The 19,916-nt window shown below is 36.7% G+C and overlaps 1 protein-coding gene across 2 annotated transcripts in view; it reads left to right on the forward strand.

Moving 5' to 3' along the window:
• stim2b (stromal interaction molecule 2b) overlaps positions 1–19,553 on the forward strand; it is a 64,044-nt gene extending 44,491 nt beyond the window's left edge. For both annotated transcript variants that reach the window (XM_056258918.1, XM_056258917.1), the window contains 9 exons: positions 4,872–4,983; positions 6,444–6,559; positions 7,923–8,100; positions 10,268–10,445; positions 12,135–12,296; positions 12,746–12,846; positions 12,952–13,190; positions 18,106–18,286; positions 18,934–19,553. In XM_056258918.1, coding sequence (XP_056114893.1) covers positions 4,872–4,983; positions 6,444–6,559; positions 7,923–8,100; positions 10,268–10,445; positions 12,135–12,296; positions 12,746–12,846; positions 12,952–13,190; positions 18,106–18,286; positions 18,934–19,465 — 1,799 coding nt within the window. In that variant the 3' untranslated portion in view covers positions 19,466–19,553. The remainder of the gene's footprint in view (positions 1–4,871; positions 4,984–6,443; positions 6,560–7,922; positions 8,101–10,267; positions 10,446–12,134; positions 12,297–12,745; positions 12,847–12,951; positions 13,191–18,105; positions 18,287–18,933) is intronic.
• Positions 19,554–19,916: the final 363 nt, after the last annotated feature.

A 19,916-nucleotide genomic window follows, 5' to 3' on the forward strand; every position in this document is an offset into this window, starting at 1 on the left:
AGATAAGTTCTTTACTGTACGACGCAACTCTTGGCCACTGAATCCGACGTCTCTGAGGAACCGGGTTGTAGAGTGTGCCACAAATCCTCGACAACCCACTTCCACTGGATAAACCTGGACTCTCCATCCTCGCTGTTCTGCTTCAGAGGCCAAATGAGCATACCGCAGTTTCTTCCTCTCATATGCCTCAGTTAACTCTATCAGTTGAACAATGCGTGCTGATCCAGACCACAAAACAATATCTGGTCGGAGGTTATCCTAGTTTGTTTTCATAGTTACTTATTATTTTTCGTGGTTTATACCTGTTTCATTTAGCTCCCTTTGCTTGCCCTGTGTATTTAAACCCTGAGTTTTACCATTTACCATTTAACACATTGCAAGGGTTCCGCCAGTAGTGTGCACTCGTGCAATGTAAGCAATGAAGTACATCCAAGTGAATGAGTTGGAGGGAAGTTACTGAGAGAAGGGCATAAAATAATGGACTTAAACGCAGCCTTGGTCAGTTCTCGTTAAAGGTGCATTGGGCAACTTTTCATGTTAAAAATACCTGTTTTTCTATCCTATACATCCTTAAAGAACTGCCTGGTGGGCTGAATGAGCCCTTCTCTGCGCACTGAGATTGCCTCTATAATCCTGTACAGTAAAATATATAAGAGGGATTCGGGCTCGAATTTGAGACTGGGCGTGACGTCATGCGCGTTCACGCTCACCAGGCTATGTCTCGCAGGTTTGTGTATTCGCCGGCGCCGCCATTCTCCGCATCAGCGAAGACAACTCGTGCGTCAAAGGTAGAAGATGGATTCAAATAGACCGGCTTGTAGTCCATTCCAAACCCCAACGCAAACTCCACGTAAAGTAAAGAAAAGAAAAATTTTGTCTAGTGCCACCAAAAGGTCCAAATTGGAGTCAGACAGGTGTCGGAGTAAGACGAGAGTCAACCTCGGGAAGGCATTCAACAAATGGAGAGATCTCCGGTCTGCTCTTGGTCTCAAACGGGATCCTCAGTTGGCTTTTTTTCTTGATAAAACGGTAAGATATAGCCCAGTCTCTAATGTCTGATACGGCAAATCTATGACAACAAATGACGATGCGTAAAATGTGAAATGCTTTAGCGTAAGCTAGATAAATGTACAATCAGATTTGGTTTTACTACCATTGTCAGTGAACAGGTTCATAAACTAGGAATTGTCTTCGGAAGAATAGTACAACATAAAACATATCCCATAAAAGATGCTAAAGTTACCTATGTTTTTGTGTATGACCTACCGGTAGCCTTGTGTACTTTGCTAACATGATAAGGTGCTCATGTCCTTGACCAACAAGGAAGAACGCCGTTGCATTGGCTATATTTTCTTTTTCATAAAAAATAGTAAATTGTTCCCAGGAATGTGAATTCGGCGGATTAGCCTGTTTGGCTTTTACAGTAACGTCATAGTGCCATTTAATTGTTTATTACCGTGAGACATTTAAGTGTACTTTGTTGACCAACTGTGTATGGTATGATTATTATTTTGAGCTTTTACAAAGTAATAACTTATATTGTTCATGAACGTGTTTCCATAATACACTCATAAGTGGATACAGTAAACACATAAAACAGTTCAACATACATGGAGATAGATGGAAACAAAAAACAAACTTTTATACTACCCCCGTTTTCCCCTCACACATAAGTGTGTAATTTACTCAAATGCCTTTCCTTTCATATATTTAAAATGACTTGCAGATTTATAACTTTATTACCTCTGAAGACATTATGACTGTCAACAAAAGATTTGTGCGGCTAATGCTCTTTTGGTTATGAACAGCTCGTGCAAGCGTGCGTGTGCGTGTGATCCATGAGCGTGCACATCTCTGGTTGCAGTTTCGCTTGTCGCCAGAGGGGGCATAGTTCTGCAGAAAACTCAGAAACCTGCGCTATGCACCTTTAATGTATGGTGTCATTATTCCCTGAATTTTTTCTAGTGTTTGTGCTGAGTTTGAAAAGTTTAATAAAGACTGTTATTGTTATCTTCTACCACACAATATGTGACAATTAGTTAACAGTAGTTAATGCACTGTGAGCTAACAAGAACATGAACATTTTTATTAACGAACATTAACAAAGGTTAATAAATGCTGTAAGAATATACTGCTCATTGTTATGAATTTAATTGGACAGTTACGTGTTTGGTCTCAGGGTTTCCTAGTTGTGATGTTATGAGAGCCTGAATGGAGTGATGTCATTGAAGTGACTAATCTTCCACATACAGCTCTAAACAAAGATTGTGCATTACCCATTGAGCCTCTAATACAGAGTGATGGCATATTACAGCATCAGGCTCTGTTGAGGCTCGGAGATGTAATCTGAGACACTGCCCTGTTGTGTAGTCTGGTTGTGTAGCCTGGTTTTCAGTTTGAGTATGAAATATGATAGTTGAGTCATTATATTAATTGGCAATGGATCTTGTTCACAACTAAGTAATTAATTGTCATGAGTGGACATCTCTCTGTACAACACCTGTGCAGGTTCACCCTGTTCTCTTGATGTCAACTACAAGTTGAGAAATCATACTGTACAGTTGGGTCCTAAAATCTTTTGTATTTGAGACAATTGTTTTCATTACATACTATACTGTCAACATAATTTGAGCGAGTATATCTAGTCAGATGGAAATTGAAACAATGATATGTATTTGACTCAGGTTCTCATGTGGGGACAGGGAGATTGTGTTCAAACTTTTCAGGTTTGGTTTGATTAAAATAAACTCTGGTGCGGTTGCCAACTGAACCCTGGGGCCGAATTCACGAAAATCCCCTTAAGAAAGAATTTAAGACTATTAACTTATAAGCAGTTCTGAAGAATGCCATTCTTGAAGAAATTCCTAAGAAGTTCTCAAATATTTTCTCGAGAACATTTTAATGTTTTTCTTAAGAAGAAAACCACAGTCTTTCGTGTTACTTGATTGAAAGACTGGTATTTGCTGATGAGTTGGTGAATTAAAGATTGGTGAATTAAAAGTTGGTGAATTAAAAACACCTCAAAGTCTGTTTTTTTTGCGCTGCCTGTAGATTACTTAGATATCAAGTGTGTAGTCGTCACAACTAGCTTGATGGGAGTTAATCACGCCGTTTTTAATGCGCTGTGTCAAGTTTAAATAGTTTTTTTAAAAGAGCCCATGTCTCAAGATTCAGCAGTCTTTCACATTCATTTGTATTATATGTAGCTAGTGTTATGTTATAATGCTTAATATTTGAAACAACCCAATAAATTCATTGAACATCTTACCTTTGGGGATTTAAAACAGGTTGGAGGTTATCCTAACTTTATGAAGTTAATTATGATGATAAAAAAAAAAAAATCTTTTTATCAATCTTTATTCTTAAGTTAGAAAATAAGAAGAAATATGCAGTTAAGAAGAATTTTATTGTGAATCCGGCCCCTGTTGCGCACCAAACAAGCAGACAGAGACCCACATTTTCAGGTGGTCTCGGTCAGCTTCTAAACGAACTTTTGACTCGTCTGCACATTTCATAAACTCTTTGCGAGTTCTCTGCTGGTAAAAATACCACCATGTACAACAGGCACATTTACACCCAGCACACAGCATTGCTTTGGATGTTTGCAAAGGTCCGTTGTAAAATATAGGGTGAATTTAGGTTGATTGAGGCACTTTTTCCAAGTATTCTCAATGGCAAAAAGTACCCCACTCACTCTGAATTCGCCCTACGTCATAAAAGCTGTTTGTTAAAAATGATAGTGTTTATGCTAAGTGAACCTTGACAATAAATGTTTTTTCGTACCAAAAGAACCTAGAGAACTGAACTACATGGTGTTTCGTAAATATATATATATATACACACACACACACACACATATATATATATATATATATATATATATATATATATATATATATATATATATATATATATATATATATATATTGCCCTATGTCTTTTGCACAGTTTACTGACCAATTTATATAACACCCCCTGCCCTCACACTTACCACAGTAAAAGCACCTGTTGGAGTTTACGCTTGTCCATCACCACAATTGGCACCTCTGTTACTGTTCATCACCCCTTTAATCACAACAACACTTGAGCTGCATGAACTAAGTTTGTGTCAAACCTGATGTTCAGGCTGCTGTTCTCCAGCATGATTTGTGATGATCCAATGCTTCAATGGAAGAACATCTGACCGTCTGTACAAAATGCCACAATTGAAATATTAGTGACCTATAAATAGTGCAGAATCTGAAATATTTTTTTCTTTATTCTTCATGACTTTAAAGTTTAAGTTGATAGTCGCTGTGGATGCATTTGAACCCAGCTAGATGATGTTATTCACTGATGTTCATACAGTAGTGGCTAAAAGCGATGTCTGGCGGAGATTATTTTGTTTTTAATGACCCTACAAGTTTGATTAAACCATCAAAAACACACACACACACACACATATATATATAATATATATATTAAAACCATACATGGACTATAGCATATTCAGTTAATAATATTTCGTTGTTTCTCTCTTTTGTTCATAATTTCATTGTGCGACAGCCTGGCCAAAATCGATTTCCGCACACTTTGGCATGTTTCATTGCGTTATCACAAATCAAGCAATTGACCCCTTGCACAACTACACAATATACTTACACAATCTTTATAATAATATTTGAATCAATTTTCCTAGGCCTGACATCTCTTTTCGCTACTACAGTATTTAGACCAAAGGCCACGGATGAAACGAATACTAAATATTGAGCTCATGAATATATATTTTTTCCTATTTGTTGAAGTTTTCTGTTCAAACATGTTAAAGGATTACAAATTTGTTTTTGAAATGTGTTAAAATGTGCATTTTTTAAATGTGTCTTTGCTCTCAGTGCACAACTGGACACTGGAGGATGCCGTTCAGTGGCTGAAGGAGTCGGTGGAGCTTCCTCAGTATGAAATAAACTTCAGAGATTTTAAAGTAGATGGCAACACGTTACCTCGGTAAACACGCATGCACTTTTGTGTTTCATTCATAGACTCTCCAGTGACTATTGTTTTTATACTGAGTTATAACAACTTTTCTACTCCTAAGCCTTACACAGCCTCACACAATTTTTTTTTCATTCATGCATTATTTAGTGTGATTTTTAAGCCACACTTATTGTGACAGAACCTTACAGAGAGTTGAAACTAGTAGAAGTATCTTAACTCTCTCGCTAAAAGAGTAACACTTCACAATAAAGCTTCAGTTGTTAGCATTAGTTAACTACATTGGTTAACATGAACTAATAGAGAACAACTTATTTTAGTTAATGTTAATCTCAACATTTGCTAAAACAAAAGTTAACCTGTTAACATTAGATAATGCACTGTGAACTATCATGAACATGAACATTTTTATCAACTAACCTTAAAGGATAATACTAAATGTTGTAAAAATAAAATATATTGCTCGTTGTTCATGCTAGTTAATGCATTATGCAAAAAAATAGACCTTATTGTAAAGTGTTACCACTAAAAGTAAAAAAAGAGCCTATTAAGAATTTATTTTGAGTATTTTTTTATATGGATTTTTATTAGTTATTCAATGCTGATCACCAAATGTTAGATTAAACAGCAGCGCTTCCCCCTAGTGGTGATGACGTGTCAGTGCACAGACAGTGAAGACGTGCATAAGTGTGGGGGGCAAAGAAAGGTTTATGGTGTTGAGTTTCCCCTCACGGCCGCTTCTCCATGACTCATGAAATGATGTCACAGCATCAGATCACCTTTCACCTGCAGCTATGCCCAGTATGAGTGTGGTAGCACATGTGATCTTTCAGTCATATAGTACTCGCTTCATAAAATTAGTCCCTTGAGCTTGAACTTGCCATTCATACACACACATACAGTCACATAGTCACATACCCCCCCCCAAAAAACACACATTATAGGATAGTTTTGCACTTACAGGGATTTGATTTATTTGTATTACGAGATTTATTGGGTAACACTTTAATTTAATGTTCCCCCTTAGACATTCTGTTGACTGTATAATGTTGCACCTACATGTCAACTAACTCTCATTAGATCATTAGTAGACTGTCTGCTTAAAATCTGCTAACACTTTATTGTGACAGTCCCACAACAGACATTCTACTGACTAAGTAACTTTGGAACCTGAACCCCTTATTCTACTAACCCCTTCCCCTAACATTCTACTAATACTCATCTGATACTCTAATGAGTGTTAGTTGATATGTTGGTGCTACATTACTTATAGTTGGTTCTAAAGGGGACCATCAAAATAAAGTGTAACCATTTATTGGATGTACTTATGTTGATTTGCACTAAACATTTCAAAGTAACGGATGTTTGAGGGAACACAAACTATGATTCTTGTCAGTAGAAACAGGCTGATTTTGTGTGATCTTGACTCACATTCTGCCTCCTGACCTGCATTGTTTTTCTTTCTGTTACAGATTAGCGGCCAATGAACCGGCGTTTATGTCTATGCAGCTAAAGATATTAGACCAACGACATAAACAGAAATTAAATCTAAAAGCATTGGATGCAGTGCTTTTTGGACCTCCACTACGTAAGTGCATTGAGACATGTTTAATTGTTTATTTAAAAGGATAGTTCAAATTGATTTTGTTCCAAAACCATATGGCTTTGCTTCCTTGGAAAACAAATAATGTACTAGTCCTTTTTTCAATGCAGTTAAAATGTATGTAGTTCATAACTACACTATACTGTAAAATATATTTTTTTAGGTACAATCAACTTGGATGTTTAGGTCATTTCAACTTAAATTACATTAAACTGACTTTAAAAAATGAGTTGAATCTTGTATAACATGTAGAAAGTTAAAAAAAAGGCTTAACTTATGTATACAGTATGTTGTTATAATTTATTGATCATATATTTTTTTTACAGTGAGGTTTGGGGTCAGTAGAGAAATTTATACTTTTATTTAGCAAGACTTTTATTTGGAGATAAATTAATACTTTATTTATCAAGAATGCATTAAATTGATCAAAAGTTGCAGACTTTTATATTGTAAAAAACTATTTCAAATAAATACTTTTTCAAAAGTTCTTTTGAACTTTCTATCCATCAAAAAAAAAAAAAAAATCCTTAAATGTATCATGGTTTCCAAAAAAAAAAAAACATTACAAAAATCAAACCGACCCCAAACTTTTGAATGGTAGTGTATGTTCTGAATTCTTCTGGAGTATTCTGCAGTCAAGCAGCTTTGTGCAAGGAACAGACCAAAGTTGGTACATTCAAGGGTTAATGAGAGAAACAACAATGCGCAATTTATTGATGAATTGTTAATTGTTCTTTTTTTGAGTCAGATCTTTTCAATGAATCATTTGATCCCGTTCTCAAAGCAGGTGGAAATTATTTAAAATTCACTGTAAAAAGTGATCAGTTGATCAATACCACATAACTTTTTTAAAACACATTCATTTTTTTTAATTACGCATGTAGATTATTTGTTTAATAATTTTAAGGTAACAGTTTTCCTCGCTTTTTTTAAGTTAAGTCAACTGATCCCTTTTTACAACCGTTTCACTCATCCGGTTGCAGCAGTTAAAGGGATAATCTACCCAAAAATGAAAATGATGTCATAATTTTGTCATTCTCATGTCGTTCCAAACCTGTATGCATCTTTTTTTCTGCTAAACAGAAAAGAAGATATTTGGAAGAATGTTGATGTCCAAACAGTTTTGGTTCGCATTGACTTACATTATAATTTTTTTGTCCATACAATGGAAGTCAATGCAAACTGCAACTGTTTATTTACCAACTAAACAATAACTACATGAGAGTGAGTAAATTATGACATAATTTTCAGTTTTGGGTGGATTATCCCTTTAACAGCTCTCTCAAGTCATGTAAAGTTTGGTTAGTGTCTTTGGTTGTTTAAATACTTTCCTCTCTCCTTCCTCTAGGTCCACACCATCACTGGCTGAAGGACTTTATTTTGATGATTTCAATCATCATTGGTGTTGGGGGCTGTTGGTTCGCATATATACAGAACAAATCGTCTAAAGTTCACATCTCCCAGATGATGAAAGATTTGGAGAGTCTACAGCATGCTGAACTGAGCCTGACAGAGCTACAGAGCCGGTGAGCGAAAACAGACAGTGAAAGAGAGACTGTGCCTGTCTCAATAAGACCATGGGATATTCTGCCTTATTCTTTCATCTGTATAACATCATATTTCATTTCTTGTTATGAGAAGGCTCATTAAGCTCTTTTATTCCTCTATTCCTCAAGGGAATAGTTCATCCTGAAAAGGAAATACTATCATCAATTTACTCACCCTCATGTCATTCCAGATCCACACGAGTTTCTTCTGTAGAACACAAAAGGAGAGACTAGCTTTAATATGTCAAAAAGCACCATACAAGTTGTCCATTCAACTCTCACATAAATCTTCTGAAGGCATACTATAGCTGTATGTGAAGAACAAACTGAATTTAGCTGTCTGTACACACACACACACACACACACACACACTATCAGAGGTGTGAAAGTAATGTTCATATTACAGAAATGTACAGTTCTAAGATAATAGAGATTATGCAGCTAACTAACGTAATGCATTCATTTACGCAGAAACAATGAGAATGATGATTACAATATATGGGAAATTTGTCAGTTTTGTATGTTGATTCAGAGTTGACGTCATCTGAAGTCCTCGCAATTGTCCTCGTTTGATGTCATCTCTCCACATGTGTTGGGTCATCTTAAATCTTCATAAGAGGCTGGATCCAAACTGGTGTAATCTCTAGTTAGAAACTGAAGAGCAAATGAAGAATAATTAGCGTAGCTGCTGATCGTAACATTTCAAGCAAAAAGATAATCATGTGCATTTGATCATAATATAACTGGAGTGCAAGCTTATTGAAACCATTATGTGAATGCTAGGCTAAAGATGTGTTTAATCTAGATTTAAACTGGGATATTGTGTCTGAGCCCCGAACATTATCAGGAAGGCTATTTAAGAGTTTAGGAGCCAAGTGTGAAAACTCGCTCCCTCCTTTAGTGGACTTTGCTATCCTAGACATCACCAAAAGTCCAGAGTTTTGCAACTCTTTAAAGAGCATAATTGATAATAGCATGATAAAAGATTGGTTAAGTTCACAGGAGGTGAACAATTTAGTGCCTTATAAGTGAGTAGCAATATTTTGTAATTGATTCGGAACTTAATAGGTAATCAGTGTAGAGATGATGAATTTGGGTTATATGATCATATTTTCTTGACCTGGTGAGAACTCTAGCAAGTGCATTTTGGACTAACTGGATCTTGTTTATTGAGGATGCAGGACAACCACCTATAGTAGTGCATTACAGTAATCCAGTCTAGATGTCATGAATGCATGAACTAGCTTTTCTGCATCAGATACAGATAACATGTTCCATCGATTGTCTTTTGAAAACCATATTTCACAAGTTACTAAAACAGCGTTACTAAAATTGCTGTCTTATGTAATTCAAATTGTATTCTAAGAGCTTCCGTGTACAGATATTTGGTCCAATAAGTAATATCTCTGTCTTATCTGGTCATCCAGTATTTTATATTTTTAACACATTCTGTCAACTTAGTTATATATTTCATCAAGACCAGATGAAATTTCAAAATGATCTGAGTATCATCAGCATAGCAATGGAACATAGCAATGGAAACTCCAAGTGTTCTAATAATATTACCAAGGGGCTGCATGTATAATTAAAATAGCAGAGGGCCTAAAACAGGTCCTTGCGGCACTCCATACTATACTGGCGTTAACTTAGATAATTCACTGTTTAAATAAAATGGTAACGGTCAGACAGGTAGGATCTAAACAACCTTAATGCCTGGCCCTGAATACCAGTGTAATTTTGTAATCGATCTAAGATACTACATATGGAGTCTGTAGACGCAATATGTCAGGTTTGATGTCACAGTCAATGATGTTGGCATTACATTCATAATGTTATAAGACATCTATAGTCAAACTTACACAAAGCTATCATATGACGTGGAATATAGTACACAAGTCATGTGAACTCTATTTATTATACTATTATGAAGCTTTACAGCCTATATCCACATTCACTTTCATTATATAGAAAAGAGTGGATAGGATACTGTTTCTTTTATTTTCCACAGAAGAAAGAAGTCAAAGGTTTGGAACTACATGAGAGTGAATAAATGATGACAGAATATAATAATTATCATTAATAATATATTTAAATTCTAACACACCAGATTTCAAATGTGGCTTAAATTGCTCTGTGGTTTCGTCAGGTTGGAAAAGGCTCAGGAGGAGAACCGGACAGTGGCGGTGGAGAAGCAGAACCTGGAGCAGAAGATGCGTGATGAGATCAACGGAGCAAAGAGAGAAGCTAGCAGACTGCGAGAGCTGCGAGAGGGGGCTGAATGCGAACTCAGCAGACTCAAGTACGCAGAGGAGGAACTAGTGCAGGTAGGAACCAATAACACAAGGTCTTTCATAGATGTGAGTTGGTCTTTAGTGTGATAAGACAGACTTTATACATATAGAGGGTATGCGCATGACGTCACCGTCGGCCGGAGTGAATGCGGTCACGCCCACAAGTGGCAAAAAGACTGAGCGGCAGCATTTGTTTTCAGCGTGAACGCCGTGAAAATCACACAAAACACATCTAAAACGGGAAAGAGCTTTGCGATTGACTGTACAACTAGATTTGACCAGAAATCTGAGGTACTGTATATTTTTACAGACTGCAAAAAGCTACAGAACAGACTATATTCTGCATAATTGGATGTTTTTAAATAAACACTGACAAAAAACTATACAAGTTTTAGGGCTGGACGATATGATGATATACAGTATAACATTAATGTAAGTGATCACTCGGATTTAGACCTATCTATATTGTATTTATTTAAAACGTTTACAGGCAAATTGTCTTCATTTATTTCTCCGGCGTCGAAATCAGGCACATATAAATGTCAGGAAACACGATTCCTGGCTGCATGTCAATATCCATGGATCACTGGATCTTTGATAAGTTGTAAGGAACACTATATCGAGTCCAACTTTTAGTTTAAACTGATAATAGTTTGCTTTACTCGCGTTAACGCAGTTTCCCCTATTAACTCCAGTCAGGCAGCAGCTCTTCTGCCACTCAGTCCCGCTGAGGGGGGCGTGTTTCCGGCGGGGAAGTGACGTTAATGCATTCCCTCTATTGCAGTTTATTCTGGCTAAGAACTTCCCACATACACAGTAAAAAGCCTGACTGACATGTAAAACACAGTTACAATTTTTTGCATCAACAGTTAAATTTTTTTACAAGACGCATATACAATTCAATTTTGATTTAAAGTACTTTATTGGCGTGATTGGTGTGATATTGTATACATGGCCGTATACACTATACATACACTACCGTTCAGATCTTTCTGGATCGGTACGTTTTTAAAAATGTTTTTGAAACACAGAGACTGCATTTAGTTGATCAAAAAATTGTGAAATATTATTACAAGTTTGTATTTGAATATATTTTAAAATGTAATTTATTCCTGTGATGGCAAAGCTGAATTTTCATCCGCCATTAATTCAGTCTTCAGTGTCAGGTGAATTCTTTGATGAATAGAAAGTTCAAAAGAAAAGCATTTATTAGAAATACTAATCTTTTTAACAATTTAAAAGTCTTTACTGCACATTTTTATTAAATCAATGCTTCCTGGCTAAATAAAAGTATTAATTTCTTAAAAAAAAATTCTTAAGGGCCCCACATTTTTTAATGGTATTTTAAGAAGCAGGTAAATTTGAAATTAATGCTACCACAATAACTAACCAATGATAGACCATTTTATGCGTGTCAGAATTTCTGTCTGTTTAAAAGTAATACAGTACATATGAGCTATGGACATGATACAGTAATGATGAATATATTTTTCAAGCTATTAAAATTGCCTTATAAAATTAAACTTTAGGGTTAGTATAATAAAATGATTGGATGAATTGCTATGCATCCAAAATGAATTAATTTCCTGCAGTTTACCATTCCTTGTCTGTTGCCTTACAACAGCCCTCTTCTTTAAATACACTAGATCGTTCCACAATATAAGTAATATATTGCAAATTCCACTTGTAATATATGTTTGAGTGTTTGTTGGGTATTTCCAGGTGCGAATGGCGCTGAAGAGAGCAGAGAAGGAGATGCAGTCAGATTGGTCGGTGCCTGAAGCCCTGCAGATGTGGCTACAGCTGACACATGAGGTGGAAGTGCAGTACTACAACATTAAAAAACAGAATGCTGAGCAGCAGCTCATGGTCGCAAAGGACGAGGTGAGGGATTTATGTTGTCACTTCCTGCTGGGACAGGAAATGTCTGTTTTAAAGTTGCTGACCAAACAGTTATAGGTTCTTTGAGTTTATAAAATATTTACGTTGTACTTCAACCCTTATACATTACAAGTGAAGTTTACTTTTCAGTTTTAAACTACCTAAACAAATTTCTCTCTCAGCGACTAACAAAAACGAAGCTGAAACTTCTCCCCTTTAATTTAGATTTCTAATGATGTGGTTAAATTACCTTTTAACTACATGGTTTGTTTTTCCGTTTGTTATTTGCTTCTGAAATGAGTCATCAGCAGTTAAACTAAAGCAATTAGCAGCCACTGCAGCAGGAGAGAAGAGCTTGAGTTCAGTACAACCAACGACTGGGGCATTTCCATGCAGTATCTTTGTATTTTCATCACTTGTGTGTTTCTGTGTTCATGTTATGTGAATTTCAGGCTGAAAAGATCAAGAAGAAGAGGAACTCTGTGTTTGGTACCCTCCATGTTGCACACAGCTCATCGCTAGATGAAGTAGACCACAAAATACTTGAGGCTAAGTAAGCACACTTAATAGACTTGCAGTCACTTTACCAACCACCCACACAAAAAGCTAACGGTTTCTCACATTACATGAAAGTTTATCAGTGTTTTTTGCTTTTTAGAAAATCTCTATCAGAGGTCACAGCGTGTTTGCGGGAACGTCTCCACCGCTGGCACCAAATAGAGAAATTATGTTGCTTGCCATTAGTTAATAACTCTGGGCTGCCCAGCCTCACCGCCTCCCTGTACGCTGACCACAGCTGGGTGGTCATGCCGCGGATGTCAGTACCACCCTACCCAATCGCTGGCGGGGTGGACGATCTTGACGAGGACACACCACCAATCATTCCACAGTTCACCTGTAAGTTTCTCTCTTCAGGATCAAGATTGTGAGAAATGTGAAAATGTGACTTTACACACACACACACACACATACAGTATATGGGCCATTCAACAGAATTTGTTCAAAGTCAGAGTTGGAAACGTCTTGGAAAAAATGTGTCTTTTTCCACAAATTTTGTATGTATGCAAAGTGTATACTATCCAAGGTACACATTTCTAGTAATCGTGCAGTTAATTATCATATTGTATTTTCAGAATGTTTTGGAATATTTTTCCTCTCCCCAAATTTGTCACTACCGAAACACAATAATAAAACATTTAATAAGAAGGCTTATATTTACCTATTAATATTTTGTTTACATCTACCTTGTAAATATATTTTTTGCTATTTAAAAAAAAAAGTTTTCACAGGTAAATCAATAACAATTACAATTTTAACAATATTTCAAGTGTAATTTATAAGATTTGTTGTATTTTGAATACAATCTTTGTAAGAGGCATTAAGTAAATCAAACTGATTTCAAAGTTAAGGATTCATTAGGTTGAATATACATTGAACCAAACACTATAATAACATCTTAGTTGATAATTCAATATACTTTATTTTAGACAAAACATTGCATGTTTTGGTCATGACGGCACATTTTCGGTAGTGACAGTAATGTTTTGGTAGCGACCACATCACATTACAGAATTTTAACTCGCATACTAAAACACTACTAAAACATACTAAGATACTAATGATTTGCATAACATGTTTCGGTAGTGACAATTTTAGATACTTTTCAGTCTAGTTCAAAGATGATAACCAGCACATGGTTACCTAGCACAGTTCTGAACAGTTGTACAGACATACAAACTAAATTTTATGGAATAACACCCGAAAAAGTTTACTTAATTGCAGAAAAAGGGTGTTTGGTAGTGACGTTCCCTAAAGTTACACACATTTTTTTAGACTTTTGAACACATTTCCCTCAAAATGATGGTACCTATCTACAATGAAACAGAGGCTATGAGAGAGAGAGGGACACAGGAATTTTTCCTGATCAAAAATGTAGGGCTGTGGTTAAAATTAGTTTCAGCCAATGGACTAAAACACACACACTGTTTCGGTAGGGACAGAAATATGCAGGACACTTTTTTTTTTTAACATAAAGTTTCATGATTTAAAAATAAAATATAAAATAAATGTTTTTTTTCTTTTTAACTTCACTTTTTAAAAGATATTTTTAAAAACAACAATGGAATTTATTAATATAAACTTATATTTGAAAATATTATTGTGTATTCAATAGATAATATAAGGATATTAGTACATCTAAAATTTGAATACTTAAATGCTTTTTAAATGTGTTTTTTGGTTGGTGGACTGCAGTTTGCACCAATTCAGTAGAATGGCCCATATACACCCTATAGAATTCTATGGTTTTATATCAGGACATATTAAAAAAGCATCTGTTCCTTGGTAGGTCTTAAAATTAGGTAAATACAACCTCAGATGAACAACAACACATGACATATTACACCATGTAATTATTTATTTAACAAAAACTAGGCCAAAATGGAAAAGCCATGGGTGACAAACTAACTAAAGTACACCCTTCCATAGGAATGAAAAGGGTAAGTAGCAGTCAGGCACTTTTAAAGTCCATCATTCTATAGTGAGGAAGATTATTTACAAGTGGAAAACATTCAAGTTGCCAAGACAGTTGCCAATCTTCCAAGGAGTGGACATCCCAGCATATTTACCCCAAGGTCAGACTGTGCAATGCTCAGAGAAATCGCAAAACAGCCAAGAAATACATCTCAGACTCTACAGGCCTAAGTTAACATGTTAAATGTTAGAGGTCATGGCAGGACAATTAGAAAAAGAAAAAGTTTGGAAGGGTTGCCAGGAGAAAGCCTCTTCTCTCTAAAAAGAACTTGGTTGCACAGCTTAGGTTTGCAAAGTTACATCTGTAATGATTTCTACTTGATTGACTTAGTGATTTTTTTTATCACGTGTCACTGTCTTAAGGTGTGGTTATGAGCGTATCAGATGACCCCTCCCCCTTTTCAATATGGGGCAATACGTTTAAGAATACTATTTAACAATTTAAGAACACTCCCAATTCCCAAAGGAGCTGTCCAATAATTTAGAATTAATGTCAAGTAGAGAGAGTTGGTCAGATGATTTATCTGAAGGATTTGTAAGAGTCGTAAGTAATAATGCTAATAATGAATATGCACTGCTAAAGGTTAATAAACTAATACCCAAAAAGGAAAGTACTTAATTAAACAATTAAACAAACAAATTATGTAAACACAGAATGGATAAATACAATGTTGTTGAACTGAATGTAGAGATGGAAGAGAATTGTATGGGAATGCTTCTTATGAGAAACCACCTAGATGGCTCTGACAAAATGGTGATAAAAAATGCGTATTTATCATTAAACAAATAATATACCTATTATTTGTTACAAACTGACCCCAGGTAATAGTTATCTAAGCAAGTTAGAAAAACATATGCTGCAGGTATAAACTAATGCCAAGGTTTCTAGAAAGAGGTTTGATAAGTTTATATTTACGTTCCACACAGTCGGGTGATCAGTCCGGCAGTAGAGACGTCTTCCACTGGTGATGCGTGCAGTGGGAAGGGTGCAGAGTTGCAATCCAGTAGTCATTGCCACGCTGGGCTGGAGGATGCTGAACTTTGGATGGTGGACTGGGCAGCTGGGTCTGTTGAATATTCACAGGGTCTTTAGCAGGTTGGCTGCATCACTGAGGAGCTGTGTGGGACAGGCAGTGTCTGCCGAAGCAGAGATCCTTTGGGGACTGGGCTGCGCTGCTGGTAGAGCTGTAAGGGTCAGATATATAGGTTAATATAAGGCCAATATTTGGTTTTGCTCGCAAAAGCTTAACCCCAACTATCTTGTAGGCTCTTTCCTCATTAGGTCAGAAACTCAGGACGTGGCGTGTCTCTTATGTCTCCTTCCTGTCGAGTTGGAAACCCAGAACAAGGGTGTCTCTACCCGGGGGACATTTTTAACGTTTTACCCATGCAATATTTCTTTACCAAACCTCTTTCAAATTATTAAAGACATCGTAAGGAACAGATAGAGACCAAACACGAAAAGAACCGGTTATGTAATCGGCATGCATTCATTTTCTGTTAATAGGTCCCGTGAACTGTTGTGTTAACAGTCAATAACTATTAACATACACATTGCTTTGCATGACGATGAAGTGGATGTGTTGCAGTTTATATTAATTTAAGGCCTCCAAAAATATGTGTGAATGGATTTAGGTAGACTCTCTTTGCTGCTGCATCCGGGAGGTCCTAAAGGATTTTTTTTATGGCAGTTCTTACCTAAACCTTAGGAATGAGTTCGGTGGTTACTAGAGTGATCCTGTAGACCAATGAGAAGTCCTCTCAATGGACTACATGTCCTGTAAGACGTGTCTGGCAGTTGTCTTAGCATCTAATCTGATGTTGCTTAACATTTGTTTATGTTCATTCACCAAGGGTCCAATCACAGTGTGGCACATCTTCTTCCAGACTGGCAGTTAGACTAGGGCCTTACCATAAACTTGTCCCTGGAATTCCATCTTAACTGATGTTCATCACACATCTGAACAAACCACAAGACTTCTGGAACAATGTCCTTTGGACAGACGAGACCAAAGTGGAGATGTTTGGCCATAATGCACAGCGCCAGTGTATATCCGTGAGCCAGCGTATCAGCACAAGGACATCATACCAACTGTCAATCACGCTGATTGAGAGTTGATGATTTTTGGCTTGTTTTGCAGCCACAGGACCTTACATTCATTGAGTCGATCATGAACTGCTCTGTATGCCAAAGTATTCTAGAGTCAAATGTGAGGCCATCTGTCCGACAGCTAAAGCTTGGCCAAAATTGGGTCAAGGAACAAGACAATGATCCCAAGCACACTAGCAAATCTACAACAAAATGGCTGAAAAAGAAAATAATCAAGGTGTTGGAGTCCAGACCTCAAACCGACTGAAATGTTGTGGCGGGACCTTAAAAGAGCTGTGCACAAGCAAATGCCCGCAAACCTCAATGAACTGAAGCAATGTTATAAAGAAGAGCGGTCCTAAATTCCTCCAGATTAATGCCAGAGACTGATACTGTCATACAGAAAACGATTTCTTGCTGCTAAAAGTGTCTCTACAAGCAATTGAATCATAGGCTGTACTTAGTTTGTCACCGATGAATTTTCCATTTTGGCTTTATTTTTGTTAAATAAATAATGACACAGTGTGATATGTCATGTGTTGTTGTTCACCTGAAGTTGTATTTACCTAATTTTAAGACCTGTTAGCGACCAGATGATTTTTATTATGTTCTGATACGTAAAACTATACAATTCTAAAGGGTGTTTTTTCAGGATTTGTGGGTGAATAGAAAGTTAAAAAGAACAGCATCTCGTATCAGCCAGAATTGTAGTATTGTTGTATCCCTAATACAATGTTTTGAAAGATCCACAATCAACAGGGCTTTTCACACTGGGCTTAACCACGAGTTATGGTCGTTCAAAAAACACAGCTTTTAACCCTGGGTAAAGGAACGTTTCACACTTGTAATTTAGAAGCGGGGGTTAGCACCGCTTTTTACCCGGGGTTATGAAACCCTGCTCCGGAACAGGGTTAGTACAGCTTTTGCAGTGTTAACCCTGCATTGCAGTGCTAAACTTGTACAGTGTGAAACAATGTGATGTTAAAGCTAGACGCTTAGCAACAGAAAACCAATCGCGAACATATTTGTGTGCTTTGCTACAGTCAAAGTGTTAGTGTGTCAGATTCTAGTGTGTTTGAAATGTTATTTTATTATTTCTGCATTGGACAGTTCTTGTTCATTCATAATGTACATTCTTTGTTATGATAAGCGTACCATGAGAGACTGCTAATGATCTATCTGTCCTCACAGCTGCTTTGATTCGACCTCCTCTGACCCGCAACAGCAGTGTTTGTCGTTCTCGCAGAAGTCTTTTGTCTCAGCCTTCGTCACTCTCTGCTGACCCTGACCTGTTGTCCATGGCTTCGGCCCCTCTGGCCTACAGACCCGATGGAGACGATGATCACATCTTCTTCACTGTAGAAAGGAAGGGGTATGACATCTACAGCTGTTTTTTTTCTTCATATACTAGAATTTTATTTTATATATAAAGCTTTTTATTAAAAAAATCTGTACGTTAATTTGTTAACTTACCTGTCTTTAAAAAAAATTTCATTTATTGTATATGTGAGTAATATCTGTGAATGTACACTACCGGTCAACATTTTTTAATAATTATGTTTTTTTTTTTATGTTTTGAAAGTCTCATGCTCACCAACGTAGCATTTATTTAATAAAAAATACAGTAAACTGTAATATTGTGAGATAGTATTACAGTGTAAAATAACTATTTTCTATTTGAATATATTTTAGAAAAGTTATTTATTCTTGAGATGGCAAAGCTATTTTTTCCAGCCACACGATCCTTCAGAAATCATTCTAATATGCCGAGTTGGTACTCAATTATTATTGGTGCTCAATTATTAATAGTGGTTCTTATTATTATGAACGTTGAGTTTTTGCTACACAAATAATTCTGTTTTTACTCTATTTTTGATCAAATAAATGGTGAGCATAAGAGACTTCTTTCAAAAACATAAAACAAATTAATTATTCCAAACTTTTGACTGATAGTGTATCTTTTTTTTTTAGATTATTATGATGCATTTTGTGCTATTTTTTTATGTTTTTGTTACACAGGGACCCTCAGGACACATGCTCAGATTCAGACTCTCTCAGTTCCTCTTTGGGCAGGAAGCAGTTCTCTGGTCAAAGTACATATGTTACGGGCACGGATACCCCACCACGTAAAATCTCTCGTGAGGAACTTCTTCTCCTGGCGCAAGAGGCCCAGGCTGCGGCCATGGAGACCTTACCTCCTTCCACATCCTCCCCTTCATCTCCTCTTGACTCCTCCTCAGGTCACAAGGGCTCTCCTGACCTTACCCACTATTCCGTCCTCCCAGAATCTCAAAGTTTAACCTTTCAACCTAGAACCAAAGCTGTGGCCTATAATGGCATTCTGGAAAAGTCATACAGCATGGGGCAGCTGCCCGCTGGTGGGACGCCTCCAGAGGGACATTACCCCTCGATTAGCTCACTCGACATAGAAAGCAAAGCTATCAAGGAGCCCAAGCAACTCCAAACCACCTCCTCCCAGGACTCTTGCGATAACGGAGAGAAAAAACGCTCCAAGATCAAGAGCTTGTTCAAGAAAAGCAAAAAGCTGTGAAGAACAGTAGAGAAGAGGATGAAATGGAGAGAAAAACAAGCCTTAAAACAAAATAAATGAGGGTGATGCTGTCAACCAGAAGCCAAAACATTTTTCAGTTTCTTTGTCCTTTTTTTTTCTTTCTTTAATTTAAATGGAATGTAGCTCCGTCTGGTTACAGTCCTGGGTTGGAAGCCTTTTTTTTATGGTGATTTCTTTTTTTAGCCTCACATCTATGCTGTTGAAGGAAAATGTCATAGCATTTTGCAGAACATGGCCTCTTCACTGTCTTCTGTTAAGGTTTTGTTTTCTATAAAGTGCACCCAAATTATGTCACTGGGGTCAGGAAGTATACCAAAAACAAGAGGAGGGGGGAGGGGATGTACAAATCTCCTTGAAATTTGTCCTAAGTGTATGGTGATCCACAAGTGAAAATTCGGTCATTATTTTCTTTCCATCATGCCCTTCCCAA

This window comes from Rhinichthys klamathensis, unplaced genomic scaffold (genome assembly GCF_029890125.1).
Source record: "Rhinichthys klamathensis goyatoka isolate OS25496 unplaced genomic scaffold, OSU_Roscu_1.1 h1tg000161l_1, whole genome shotgun sequence".
NCBI classification, from domain to species: domain Eukaryota; kingdom Metazoa; phylum Chordata; class Actinopteri; order Cypriniformes; family Leuciscidae; genus Rhinichthys; species Rhinichthys klamathensis.